Source organism: Gambusia affinis, linkage group LG05 (assembly GCF_019740435.1).
Source record: "Gambusia affinis linkage group LG05, SWU_Gaff_1.0, whole genome shotgun sequence".
In the NCBI taxonomy this organism is placed as follows: domain Eukaryota; kingdom Metazoa; phylum Chordata; class Actinopteri; order Cyprinodontiformes; family Poeciliidae; genus Gambusia; species Gambusia affinis.
Genome location: NC_057872.1, coordinates 11857565 through 11871867, shown reverse-complemented (window position 1 = coordinate 11871867; position 14303 = coordinate 11857565). Strand labels below are relative to the sequence as shown.

At 38.7% G+C, this 14303-nt stretch overlaps 1 protein-coding gene across 1 annotated transcript; it reads left to right on the top strand.

Annotated features, from left to right (window-relative positions):
* The first annotated feature begins 2910 nt into the window (after nt 1–2910).
* On the top strand, nt 2911–14126 carry LOC122831319 (transcription factor E2F3-like). The gene is made up of 8 exons (XM_044117412.1): nt 2911–3470; nt 6103–6223; nt 7246–7376; nt 8556–8644; nt 10112–10270; nt 11034–11148; nt 11615–11756; nt 13647–14126. The coding sequence occupies exons 1-8, from the start codon at nt 3189–3191 to the stop codon at nt 13937–13939; spliced, it is 1332 nt and encodes a 443-aa protein (XP_043973347.1). The 5' UTR covers nt 2911–3188; the 3' UTR covers nt 13940–14126.
* The last annotated feature ends 177 nt before the right edge of the window (nt 14127–14303 follow it).

Sequence of the window (14303 nt, the reverse complement as noted above, 5' to 3'; positions counted from 1 at the left end):
TAGCTAATTTTGCCTGCATCAATTGCGACATAATAAGAGATGGTACTTGTTCTGGTTAGTGCTTTCAAAATAAAAGTCATTGAACCCTTTTCCACATTCTGTATCTTCGAGGTGCAACGCTTTAGTTAAATATAATTATCAGCAAAGTTTATTTAAAGTACAGCTTACTTTAGTTCTTTTACTTTAGTTCTCGTTTTATGTGTTACTTTAAACGGAAGGGTAAATTTCTAAAATGACTTCCGGTGATATTCAGCGTCGTGACAACCGGAAGGATAAATAATAATATTGTAATGTGGAAGCAAAATATTATCTCAAGTTTCGACTGATAAGAAGCTATGTTTTGTGCTTGGAAATCCCACAAAAAAGGTAAATATGAAATCTAAAATATAGATACTGACTTAATTAATTCAAAAACACAATTTGCTTAAAAACATGTATAACAAGTAACTCAGTGACTTAAAATAGTAAACGTGATTTCTTTGTGAACTTCTTTTTAATATAACCATGTATTTTTTTTTTATATATTTTGTAAACTTATTTTTATTTAATGCCTATCAGTGAAAAGAAAGGTATTCTGGCCTTACTAGTTTACTTAGCAGTGTGCAGATTTCAACCGATCATCGTATTTGTTCTTATATATATAGCCACGTGCCAATTAACACGTGGCATATATATATACATATATATATATATATAAATATATATATATATATCCATAGATATATTCATAGATATATAGATATATATATATATATATATATCTTGCCAGCTCAATGGCAAGAACAAGATCCGTGCAATAAACAGCTATGCCCTACCAGTAATCAGATACCCTGCAGGAATAATTAGCTGGCCAAAGGAGGAGATACAGGCCACAGATGTTAAGACCCGGAAACTACTAACAATGCATGGAGGGTTCCACCCCAAATCCAGCACCCTGAGACTCTACACGAACCGCAAAGAAGGAGGCAGAGGACTAGTGAGTGTGAGAACCACTATCCAAGACGAGACATCCAAGATCCATAGATACATCAGGGACAAAGCCTCAACAGACAATGTGCTCAGTGAATGTCTCAAACAATGGGGAACAGAAGCTGAGGTGCCGGAGGAACCATCATGGGAGGACAAGCCCCTGCATGGGATGTACCACCGCAAATCAAGTGGCTGACATCAGAAAATCCTACCAATGGCTGGAAAAAGCTGGACTGAAGGACAGCACAGAGGCCCTCATCATGGCCGCCCAGGAACAGGCCCTAAACACCAGAGCAATTGAGGCCCAGATCTACCACACCAGACAAGACCCAAGGTGTAGGTTGTGCAAGGAGGCCCCTGAGACAGTCCAACACATAACAGCAGGGTGCAAGGTACTGGCAGGGAAAGAATACATGGAACGACACAACCAAGTGGCAGGCATAGTGTACAGAAACATCTGTGCAGAATATGGACTGGAACCCCAAGATCAAAGTGGGAAACACCCCCGAAGGTAGTGGAGAATGACCGAGCTAAGATCCTGTGGGACTTCCAGATCCAGACAGACAAAATGGTGAGGGCGAACCAACCAGACATAGTCGTGGTGGATAAACAACAGAGGAAAGCCGTTGTGGTGGATGTGGCAATACCAAGTGACTGCAACATCAGGAAAAAGGAGCATGAAAAACTAGAGAAATACCAGGGCCTAAGGGAGGAACTGGAGAGGGCCTGGAAGGTGAAGACCACAGTGGTGCCTGTGGTCATCGGGACCCTCAGGGCAGTCACCCCCAAACTGGAACAGTGGCTACAACAGATCCCAGGAGCAACATCAGACATCTCAGTCCAGAAATGTGCAGTCCTAGGCACAGCCAAGATACTGCGCAGAACCCTCAAGCTCCCAGGCCTCTGGTAGAGGACCCGAGCTAAGAGGAAGAAGAATCACCACCATGTGGGTGAGAAGTGAATTTTATATATATATATATATATATATATATATATATATATATATATATATCCATAGATATATAGATATATATATATATATATCCAGCTAAATAATCAAATATAATGTTCTTTACCTGAAAATATCTTAAGGTAATGCTTGACACATGTGCAAATTGTCCATTCAACATAGTGGTTAGAAATCTATAACTGAACGGCAAGAAAAGTTTAATTGTCAGTTTACAGCTGATCATCTGCTGGTGTGTAGAGGTGATTAACTGTCCTCAAAATGTATCGCCTATTTACAGAATGTCAGATCATACTGAAACAGTGGTTATGTTGCTTTACTATTGCAGTGATGTGTACTGTTATGCACCCGTTTGCAACAACGGACATACTACATTGCAAAAATAATTTACTCACTCAAACAGGTTTTTTTAAGACCATCATTGATAACATTGCTACTATTTAATAAATAACTAAATTTAAATCTTCTTCAGTGTAATAGGAGTTTGAAGTTTCTCCTTGTCCTAGCCTTTTGAAACTGAGCATACTTAAATTAATCATTTTTGTCATTGAATAGTCAAAACTAAATGCTCCATTGAACTGAGTTCTTTTGAGGTTGCTTTTCTATATTCTTTAACGCTTTTGGCATTTGTTTCACAAGTCAAAACATTCAGCTGACCAGCAAGAAAGAAAAGAGTTAAACCTTTTATGGCCTCAATTTTGTTTTGCTTCTGTTTAGTGAGACTACCATAGTTACTGGCGTCCTCCTCTTTTCACCATAGTGGATCACTCGCGCCACCCAGCGTCCATCCCTGAAACACGCAGTGCGTGACTACCAACATCCCCTGTTTACAACTGCCAATTAACACGTGGCTAGCCTAAAGTACGTTCCTCATTGGTCAAAGTGGAACAGATATGGGCGGAAACTCGAGTGCGCAGGACCAATGGAGTCCGGCATGCAAATTCCGTTTGAAAATTTGCCGGGAAATCTGAGTTTCGCGGGAGGGCTCTTGAGCGCGTAAACCGTATCCCTTCATTCATCAGGCCGTTTCCTGAAGCCATTTCTAGACGGGAGGAACGAGAGTTGCGCTACTTTTAAATCCGTTGCATCTGCCTAAATGCACGTTCTTAAGGAAAAATACTTTTTAAAAATCGATCATTCAGACATTCATCTTCACGTCCGTGTGATTATTTTTGTCTCTGCCGCGACAGATTAGCAGCCGTACGGGCTTTAAAGTTGAGAGACAAGAAAGGGGTTACCCCGAATACGCAAGATGAGAAGAGGGATCTCCTCGGCTCCGGACAAAGTGATTTTAACAGGGGTTGGGGGCTCCTCTCTGGATAATAATATAATTTTAACAGCTCTCTCGGATCGTTTAAACCCTGGTCAATCTAATACCACGTATATTCAAATAATAACCACCCCACCGCCTTGTAACGTTACACAGACATCAAGTGTGTGTATATCCGAATCTCAGGTTAACAGCATTTATACAACTCCGCAACAAGCTGCTGCAAACGGAACCGGACAGCGACCCGCTCTGGGAAGACCACCGGTAATAACCTCCACAGCACATTTTTCACACATTTCTCAACTACTACCAGGCTCCGGTGTGATAAAACGTTAGCCTGCTAAGCTAGCCGAGCTTGTTGTTCGGGCAGCTAATGTTAGCTGCTTAGCCAGGGCATTCCCACGACTCAACCCCAGCTATGAAGCTAACTAACTAACCCAAATAGGTTGCTTAGGAGTTTTGTTGACTCTATGAAGGCAGAACGCAAGTTTACGTTAGTTTAACTTTTCTAGGAATGCAGAGGTGCCGTGTAACAGCGAGCTAGCGAACTTCATGGTGCTTTAGGGTCCGCTTCACCTTTGCAGCCAGATGGAAATATCGGTAAGGGATGAGCAGCGTTAGCGCTGGCCTAGTAGCTGCTCTTGATGTCTTTATTTGGGGTTGATGGGGGTTGTTTGACTGCCTGGTTTTTAATTGGCTTATTTCTAAGCTTCCTAATTGAATACAAGTAGTGAAGCTTTCAAAAACACAAACTTCCTCACGATTACAGCCTGGCCTCAGTTTAGAAACTACTCGATAGATCTCTCGTCGTCTCTGAAGATGCAAGCCAAGTTGAATCTGGCGTCAAACTGTATTAGCTTTCAAAGCTAGGTGGATTATTGATTATTAGACAAGAGAGGAACATAACTCGTTCTCCTTGACCTATATTTTGAACATGTTTTCATACGCATTTTCTCTTTGTTAATAAAGTGACGTTGTGGTTGTGTTTCATGCCAAGTAAAGTGAAACCCAAGTTTGCTGCTTTGACTCTCATTGCACGTTTCCTGTAAATTGATCATGCACAAACCACACGCTTGAGTTTATGCAGAATTCAGGGCGTAGAGCTGTTCATTGCTATTCATCTTTCATGAAGGGAACCAGTTAGTGTGTCAGGCTGTAGCCATGACCAGGCTGAGGGGTGAGGGGATCTGCTTGGTGATATAAAATGGCTGACACTTAAACTGTCAGAAGACATATTCCTATGTCTTATTATATATTTAAGAATCAGAGACTAGTTTTTAAAGATTTAGACATTTCCTCAAGAGACTGCCACCCCCAGAGGTGCTTAAAGAGGAATGCACATTGTTGCTTTGAAACTACAGCATTGTGGGTACTTGCAACACACTTTTGAAGAAGTGTTTTTTGTTTTTTTTGTGTTTTTTTTTTATATTCCAGTGTTTCACAATTGATTTAAATCAGATGTTATTGCAGGGGTGTGTTGGTGCCCTGCAAGGCAACCTGTCCCCAGATATTAACTGGGAGACATTGTTGAATAATAACCTAAGTTGTGGTTAGGGGGAGGAAGAAACTGTGAAGTATACTGTCTCAGGAATAGTTAAAACCTTGACATTTATCTCATAAGGCCTATCAATTTATCAAGGTGTTTTAAGATTGTGCAGCGGGATGCATTTGTGCTGTTCTCACACAGCACAAAAAGTTTAATTAGTTGGACCTTTCCAGCTAAAGTACTTAAAAATGTAAGTTGCCTCAGTTAGGTTTGAACCTGTATAGTATTCTTCAGTGTGACTGAAGTACTCGCTATAACATTTGAAACCTTACATTTAGAATTTGGAGATTTCTTCACTTTGTTTTGGTAGACTTTTAGACATTTAGAACATGCACCTGTTTAATTTAACATTGGTTTTCTTGTAAATGTTCATTTTGTACAATATTTTGTGCAAATACTAAACATTTTAGTATTTTTTTTTTTCCAGTGCAAGACACGTTTAACAAGTGGATGTTATTTTAGTCAGGCTCTGCTGAAGTAGCCAGCGTGCAGTTGGCTGCCTAAGACATGCTACTTGTAGCTGGCCTACACTTTAAGTGTAAAACCACTGTAATTAATTTATTAAGTAGGATTGGTGTCTTCCCATAGTAAGACACCTGGTGATCCGACAATCCTCAGATCACCAGGATTGTCCATAGTTTTATTTCTTTTCTTTTGAAAATGTAATGCTTCTATACCACCGATTTTGTATTTTATTGTAAGCCAAGATTAAGAAAATAGTATTTTTTAAGCCAGCTGACCTGGAGTGTGCAGCAACAGTGTTTCCATAGAGACGACATAAATCTGGAGCTTCAACCACATGAACAGAATGCTGAAAAATGTAAATCGATAAAACAATAATGCTAATCCATAGTCGTAGAAGTTTAATTTAGGATTTGTTGGCAATCTTCTTGAGACACAAATCGATAACTTGTAAAACTAAAGCAATGACCAACTGCAAATATAATGTGGGATCAGAATGTGTTGAGATTTTTTGTCTCTTGTAATATGCAAATATACAGTGCATGTCTCTTGTGTTTTGACACATTTGAGCCATTTGTTAGCAGGTTGAGTTGTTTCCACAAAGACTGAAAAATAGTAGCCAGCCTCAGGCTGCCAGTCACTCCATTGGACCCTGACACCAAAAACCCTCTGACTGGCTGAGCTGAAGTGTTTCAGTGAAATCTTTCATTTGTTTTGCTGTTGTTTGGCCCACGTGTAATTAGCTTGGATTCAAAAATACCTGTTGCCTCCTATATAAGAGCAACTTTCTAAATCTGTCAGATGAGCAAGAATCGCCCCAAGAACGAATGCCTGCCAAGTACCTAACAGGACCTCACTTTCTGTTGACGCTTGCCTGTTCCCTTCCAGGCAAAAAGGCGGTTGGCGCTTGACGACTCGGATCACCAGTACCAGTCAGAGCCAGCCAAAACACCAAGAGGCAGAGGAGGAGGAGCTGCAGCAAATGGGACACGGCTTAAAACACCCAGAAGTAAGTAGCAGGTTTTAAGGAACCTGATGTCTTGTTTGTGAAATAAGATCAGAGTCTTCCAATTAAGATGCGGTTTAGAAACTTGGAACAGGTTCTATTATCCACTTTCAATCTTTTGATAGGTGAAGAGGTTGACTAGCAGCAACCTGCTGCTGCTAGTGAATTTTTTTATGATGCAGGGAAAGAAAAACTGTTTTTTCAGGCAAAAGCACAGAAACATGGAAAATAACAGTATTACTTTTGCTTTTGTAATTTTCAGGTGGGAATTTGTAGAAAAAAACCCTCTACATATTGACAATATTTGAATGTCCAGAATTCCTTCTGATAACCTATAGATTATAAAAGGCTTTGCTTTTATTTTTGCATTAAAATTTCTTGTTAAAATGTTTGTTTACTTTCCACATCACGAGATGAGATTTTGCATACAGAGCAAACTGACCAAATACCACACTGTGCTTTAAAAAAAAAAAAATTGTATTTAATGTAAAATAGCCTAGTTTTAGTTGGAGCTGATCCAGGTTAGTCCAAATCCCAAATGAAAAAGCCATCTGAGAATTGTCCCTTTACCACACAACTGAACCTGGAGCCCACTTCAGTGTCACGTTTCATTCTGCTTATAATGTGGACATAAAACCCCACTTGGAGATTTTACATAGTTTGTACCTAAATGCACAGACTGTTTACAAAAGTAGAGGAACCTGATAACAGTCCAAGCTTGTTTTCTCCCTGCCCATCTGGCTTACAGTCCAACTTGCCTGAAAAATTATGTCAAACCTCACGCTTAAAAAATATTTTACCTACTTCGTTGTTAGCACAAGATTCTAAGATCCTCGGAAGAGAAAAAAAATGTCCCTTCTACTATTGCATACACTTTTTGTCATATTTTTTTTCTCTTCGTTTTGATTTAGAAGAAAGTTACCACCGTGAGGAATGTAGTCTCTGCTGACCACCGCTGACTTTTACACAACCTCCACAACAAAAGTACTGTTTAAATGACTTTCCTCAATTTTCACCCTCCTTAGCCCCCAAGTCTCCACCTGAGAAGACGCGATACGACACTTCGCTGGGCCTGCTCACAAAGAAGTTTGTGGATCTACTTGCTCAGTCTTCTGATGGCGTTTTGGACCTCAACCTTGCTGCTGAAACCTTACAGGTGAATTCACATTTCAGTTGAAGTGTGCGTAAGATGGAAGCAATCCAAACTGATATTAATCCATTGCAGCGCGTTAGCCAGAAATATGAAAACTAGGTGTGCAAATTTGAAAACTTGGTGAGTGCACTTCAGCTGAACCGATTGGAAATGTTGCTAAAATGTTGTTAAATCAGGAAAATTGGGCCAATATTTGTGTAAAGTACACATATATTGATCCAACTGATCTTAGTTTGCCTAAAAGGAAATATTTCACCTCAAAGAAAGGGACAGTTTTTAACTTTGTAATGCCATCCCAACTGTGAGTGATGGTGTCAGCATCATGTTGTGGGGCTGTTTTGCTGGAGGAACTTTTAGCCTCTTATTTCATTGTCTATTATGTAATTGTTCTCATTTAGTTGACTTTGAATGTTCCAAAATTAACCATGTCTGTTTTTCCCATGTAATGTCTTGATCTTGATGTGTGCTGTGTTTTTCTTATGCTCCTCTGTTAAATAATGTTATTTTAAACTAAGATTAAAGTTAGCATTAGCATGTTTTGATAGGACTTGTTGATCATTTTGATTGTAGCACATTTCTACATAGTCCCAGTTAAATCATTAAGTTCATATGGGAAAACAACTTCAGAAAGCTTTACCTGAATTAAGTTTATGTAGGTTTTTATTTTCTTTCCTTCCTCAGCACATAAATGAAGTGTCTGTCGGATTTGACTGACATCAAACATACATGATTCATTGTTCTCTACCTGTTAACCCGGTTTTTACAGAATAAAACTCTTAAGTTGTAGGTGAAACCTAAAACCAATTAGATCAACTCAATGATTTGATTTGATTGGTTTGTAAAACACTTGTAAAATGTTTGTGGTCACAAATGGGATCTGGGAGATTGGAAAGCCCCATGATAAGTTGGGGCTTTCCAATGAGATTCATACACTGCCTGCATTTCTGTGAGACACTTAGAGTCTAAAGTCTGTTGTATTCTCGCAGATCAGGTGTGCTTTTATCTTTATGTAAGCATGTATTCTTCTTATCTGAAGGAAAAAGAAATAAATTTTTAGTCATTTATAATTTGTTTAATGATTTAACTCATTAAATAAAACTAATTTGTATGGAAAAAGTACCTCTGTGTTTAAGAGCTTGTTAAAATGATCGTTTCTCACTGGCTTCTCCTGTATTTTTTCAGGTACAGAAAAGGCGGCTGTATGATATCACCAACGTATTAGAAGGCATCCATCTGATCAAGAAGAAGTCCAAGAATAACATTCAGTGGATGTAAGTAGTCACCGTCTCGCACTGTGTCCTACAAATGTAGATTTGGAATTTTTTTTACCAAAGAACCCAGACTGTGTTGAATTTTGTTCAGTGATGCTGAATATTTAAATAACACATCCAGATTCTTTTTCTGTAAGTGAAAAAGGATCAGTTAATTTCTTGTCTAGTTTCCTATGAACTCCATCCTGTGAACTTCAGACAGCAGAGTGACTGTAGAGACACGGAGCATTCAGCTCCGTCATTTACAGCACAACAGGCACTTTGCCTGTATCGTAGGTTGTTTAATAGAAAACACTGCATCACAAGCAGAACTCCCAGAATTTTGTCAACCAACATCCTCACCTGAAAGTTGCCTTGGGTGAAACTTTTCAAAATTTGACATCTCCTTATTTTTGCATCTGAAAACCCCCTACACCATCTACTTATCTATAACTAATTTAATTTTAACTGAATGAAATGGGTATTTGCACCCAAATCAGAGGGAGAATCAACATAAGCTTTACAGCACAGAGGCCCCTTGTTTTGCCAAAGTAACGGCAAAACAATGAAGTATGCTAGTACCATAGCACATTGGGAAGGTATTTTTGCTTTAATTAGAATTGTGTTTTTTTTTTAAACCATTTCTTTACATGTGAAAATCTCAAAAGTGTGGCTCACTTCTCGGGAGTTACCTAATGGAATTCACCTAAAGTCCTCTGAAATTTCAGTCATGAACAAATTGGATCGCAGGGCACCAGGAACTCAGGCGACAGGTCAAGGATGTGGTGGACAAGATGGTTAATGTTGGACATTTTAAGCTTTGAACGTCATACAGAGCATGGTTGAATCATCTGAAAATGGAAGAGAGCACGAATGCAGTGAAGAGGGCCACTATAGGGTATCTGAAGAATACAATGTTTTCCACAAACTGTTGAAGACATACTCTGCTAAGAACACTAAACAAAATTGAATATTTTAGTCTACATAAAAACTGTTGGTTGTAATGGAAAATGAATCATTGCATCACTTCCAACATGCCATCCTCATGCTAAAGGCTTTTCTCCGCAAGCAACAAGGAAGCTGCTATGGACTGAAGAAAAGATGACATTAGGTTCTAAAACTGAACATTAACTTGTTGGAGGCTGAAAAAGTCTGGAGAGTTGGTAAGAAGCAGAACATAAAACCTAAAAATGCACCCAGAGCTAAATGTGAATCCGCAGACCTTTAGTAGGCATCTCCAGAAAGTTCCTGATAGCATGCTTAGGAAGTACTTAAGCTATTTGATTAAAAAGCGGTGGAGCAGGCATGCTTTTGAAAGTTGCAGGACTGAAAATGTGGCCTCTGCTTGATGTGTAAAGCGGTCATGACCTAAAAGGATCACAGCTGTACCTGAAATCTGCAGAGTATATTGTTACAGGGGTGGAATACATGCATCCTATACTTATAAGATTTTTGTTTCTAGAAATTGTTTAAACTCTGTTTTCTCAGGGGCTGCAGTCTGTTGGAGGTAGAGGGGGCTCTGAGCCAAAGGCAAAGCCTCACTGCTGAGGTTTCTGCGCTGGGCGAAGAGGAGCAAAGGCTCGAAAAACTCATACAGAGATGCAGCCTTGATATAAAACAAATGAGCGAATTACCAGGCAACCAGAAATATCCTTTTTTTTTATGTGTGCGTGGATTTGAAAGACACTAAAGTGTGTTTTATGCTACCTTCGATTTCTTGAAATATCATGGTCCATCAGGTATAAATGTCTGATTTCTCATTAGAAGGTTAATTATACACACCACAATTCTTCCTTAAAAAGCTTAAATGGTATAATTTTTTATAGAACACAAAAATATATATTTTTTTTTAGGGTCAAACACTTTGTTTCATCAGACTACAAAACACGACTTTTTACAATTAAAGTCTGTGTCAGTTAAAGCTGCAATCTCTTTTTCCTGTGTTTATAATTGGACATTGCTTAAAGAGATGAATGTGACACATTCAGACATTTATACATTTTATTCAAGGATGAACAAAATTTGTGGTTAATTTTTATTTTTCCTGAGTTCTTATCTGATGTCTTTATTTTTATTTTTTTCTTGATGTCACACAGGGATGCTTTTTGTCTGTCTGTTTCTCCAATGAGTTGTGAATTAATCATAGCATAAATGTTGTTTTCCCAAATTGTCTAAAGCTTTTAAATTTGAAGAAGGGAATTAATAAATACCAAAATATAATTCCTCATTCTGGCATTAAGCAAACAAAAAAAAAAAAAGTAATCCTAAATGACTGTAAACAGCAAAAGCTTAACCTGATTTAATATCTGAAATTTTTTGGAACAGTAATTTGTTGTATTACAGTGTGTTTCTTGTTTCAGCCTCATATTGCTATAGTGTATTTTTTTTTCCTTAACCCCGCTGTTTGCACATATGCTTATATAACGTACCAAGACATCAAGCAGTTGGGGAGCCTGAGAGACCAGACTGTAATTGTCGTCAAAGCGCCAACAGATACCAAACTGGAAGTGCCAGACCCTGATGAGGTTTGTGCAAGTACCAACAGGCTGAATTTCTTTGTTCTCGCTCTTCCTTCATCTGACGAATGAGATGCATTTGCCGAATGATGAGGCTTAACTTTTGATAATGCTTGTTAATATTGTATTCTACTCTAAATTGCTGCTCTGGGTTGTGGGCATTGTGATTTGCAATTACATAGGCTGAGTAGAGGTTTTTGGGGGTTTTTTTTAGTCTGGATATCTTGCAGATGTTCTTTGCAACTTTCAACTGAGTTCTATAGCAATATCACAATGTTGTTGGGGTTTGTTTGGAAGACCTTCAGCTAAAAATGACAAAGTCTGCGGATGTTGGCAGTGCTTACAGCACATATAAGGTTTAGAAGTAAGGTTTACATAATTTGGTTTAGAAGTTGTTGCCTTTGACGTTTGACAAAATGTGTTGTAGATGCGGTAATGAGGCTTGTATGGATGAACTCTTGTTTCCTCTCTTCAGAGTCTGTCCATCCACCTCAGCAGCACAAAGGGTCCTATCGAAGTGCTTTTGTGTCCAGATGAGGAGAATGACATGAGGAGTCCTGTAAAAAATGGCAACACCGACATTAATGGCAACTCTCCTTTCCTGAAAGTTGTTCAAGGTTGGCAACAGATATTTATTAACAGCAGTTGCTCATATAGAAACATTTTAGACCCTAAAAAGCTATCTCAGTTATTGCTTATTTGTATACATATTAGTTTCAGTTTTATATGTGTACAGGCTATTAATTGTAAGAGGGAAATGTATAGTGTTCTTGCAAAGTAGCTTTTTTTTAACATTTATAAAAAAAGGGGACATTTATACAAAGTAGCAATAGTGGGAATAAAATAAGTATCTGACAAGAAGGAAGCTCAAAATAACCTATGAACAAAAGCGTAGGCTGTACAAAGCAAAGTCGGGTATTCTTTGCATAAACATGGCTTTACTGAATATGAAACTTTTTAAAAAATAATATATCCCATAGCTTTGGGTTTTGTTGATTCACTTAAATGAAAGATTTTATAATCCTTAAAATTGTAAGTGTATGTTGGGACAAATGTCAGAGTTGTGCTCTAGGACTTTTCTTTCTGTCCTTATTTGTTTTTGCATAGGCCTGTCACGATAGCAAATTTTGCTGAACGATTAATTGTCTCAAAAAACTATTGCGATAGACGATAGTATTGTTTGAAGACCTTTTTACACTGATTTAATGGAAATGACGTAATAATGCATGTGATTTCCTGCCAAAGACAGATACACTTTATTTTTAAAAGAACACCCAACACTGGAACTTATAAACAAAATAAACAAAACAACCAAAAATAAAATTGATTCTCAGTCTCCATTAGCAAAAAATTACTTGAATAAAAAAGAAATAACATAAAGCCAAAGTGTAAATAAATACTGCATTCAACCAAAAGAGTTCAGATTATAAAGTCTGTTTACCATATTGCCCTTCAGTAATCCTTAGATTTAAATAGAGAAGATGGGCACATCGACTACCTGATGCAATAGTTCACACTACACGTTAGTTCACACCTACATTTTCCCCTTATGACAATCTTAGAACTTTTATCGTTCTAAGATTGTCTCTTGTGATCATCCTGTAGTGTGTGGTGTGTTACGCTAGATCGTTGTGGCCCCTCCGATCTAAATCAGGGGTTTTCCCCACTGGGATCGTTACCGCAGCCTGTTGAATGTGACAGGTAGCCAATCAGAAAGCCGGATTTTCCTCCTGCTTTCTGAGGGGAAATTACCGAGGGGAATCCCAAACAGCTGACACAGCGCAATCATATGTGGAAACAACATTAATGTTTATAAAACATTTTGCACAAAGAATATAGAAATGACGAGGGGAGGAGTTGGAGCGAAATCGCTACGTTGATGAACCCGGTAACTTTTCAGCTGTTCTTCGTTAACGTGACATAAATCGGTTCTAATGATTTTCATTCAGTCAGGACGTTACGCTGACACTAGAGCCACATGGGTTGCAGATAGATTGTAGTAAAGAATTGATTAATGCCTGGTTTTAAAATTAGTTAGCTGGACTTGTAGCCAGCCATTGGAACCGTTATACCTAGGATTTCTGTCGGCTAATGTGTGATCTCAGATTTTGAAAATGGGCCGACAATCGACCGACAGCACTAAGATGGTGTAGTGTGCGCTGGGCATTACACTAAGGAAATGAGGAAGGAAGGGTCAGTGGAGAGCACCGGAGTTGAGCCTTTTTCATTTAGTGTCATCAACAGAAAGAGAAAAAGGCTGGAAGAGACGATAACGGCGATAATTAAAATGACGTAGATAGTTTTAATTTATCGTACAATTAATCGATTTCTCGTTTATCGTGACAGGCCTATTGTTGCATATATACTTTCGCAACAAAAATCAGAAACCTTACGATCTTCAGTTTGAAAGAGTGATGATGAAAATGTGGGTTAATCGGAAGTTATTGTAACATATAAAAAAAAATATTGCCATGTCATGTTTTCCTAACATTGACACTATTTTTCAGATTCCAGCTGCACAACCACTTCCCCCAGCACTTTCCTGTCTCCACCCGCATCTTCTTCCGCTGTCTCCGTGACAACGCTTTCCCCCATCTCATCCCCGTACACCAGTCTCCTCCAGCAGACAGAAGACCAGGTCCCTTCATCCCAAGGTCCCTTCTTAAACCTTGTGCCTCCCATCTTGGAAGATGACTACCTGTTAGGTTTGGAAGATGACCAGGGGATCAGTGACTTGTTTGATGCCTGTGACTTTGATAAAATGCCCTCACTTGGTCTGGATGATCTCCTGTGTAGCTAGCATCCGCTAAAAGAAGATGGAGATGAAACACAGAGGGCTTTGATGGTGTATTTCTTTTTTTTTTTTTCCCTCGCAAATGTTTTTACACAGGTTATAGAAACATGTAGGTAAAGGGAATCGGCTTGTCGTTGTACAGAGAAACAATTTGAAGGAAAACACTCCACAAATCTTGGCATTATTACCCGTGTCCTGATTGACTCAGTTGAGTTTTTCTTGGCGGTGTGATCACACAAGTCCGTATGCAGGAAAGGGGAACCATTCAGTTTTTGTCTGTGTGCATAGTTTTAGGTTTATTTTTATATTTGATGAACCCTCTTCCCCGTGTGTTAATGCCAAGTGCTGTGAGAGGGGAAAGTCTAAAGAG

Coding starts and splice junctions, on each gene's coding strand:
- LOC122831319 (XM_044117412.1), top strand. CDS start 3,189: ATGAGAAGAGGGATCTCCTCGGCTCCGGACAAAGTGATTTTAACAGGG. Junction 7,377..8,555: donor TTGCTGCTGAAACCTTACAG/GTGAATTCACAT, acceptor GTATTTTTTCAG/GTACAGAAAAGGCGGCTGTA. Junction 10,271..11,033: donor GAATTACCAGGCAACCAGAA/ATATCCTTTTTT, acceptor CGCTGTTTGCAC/ATATGCTTATATAACGTACC.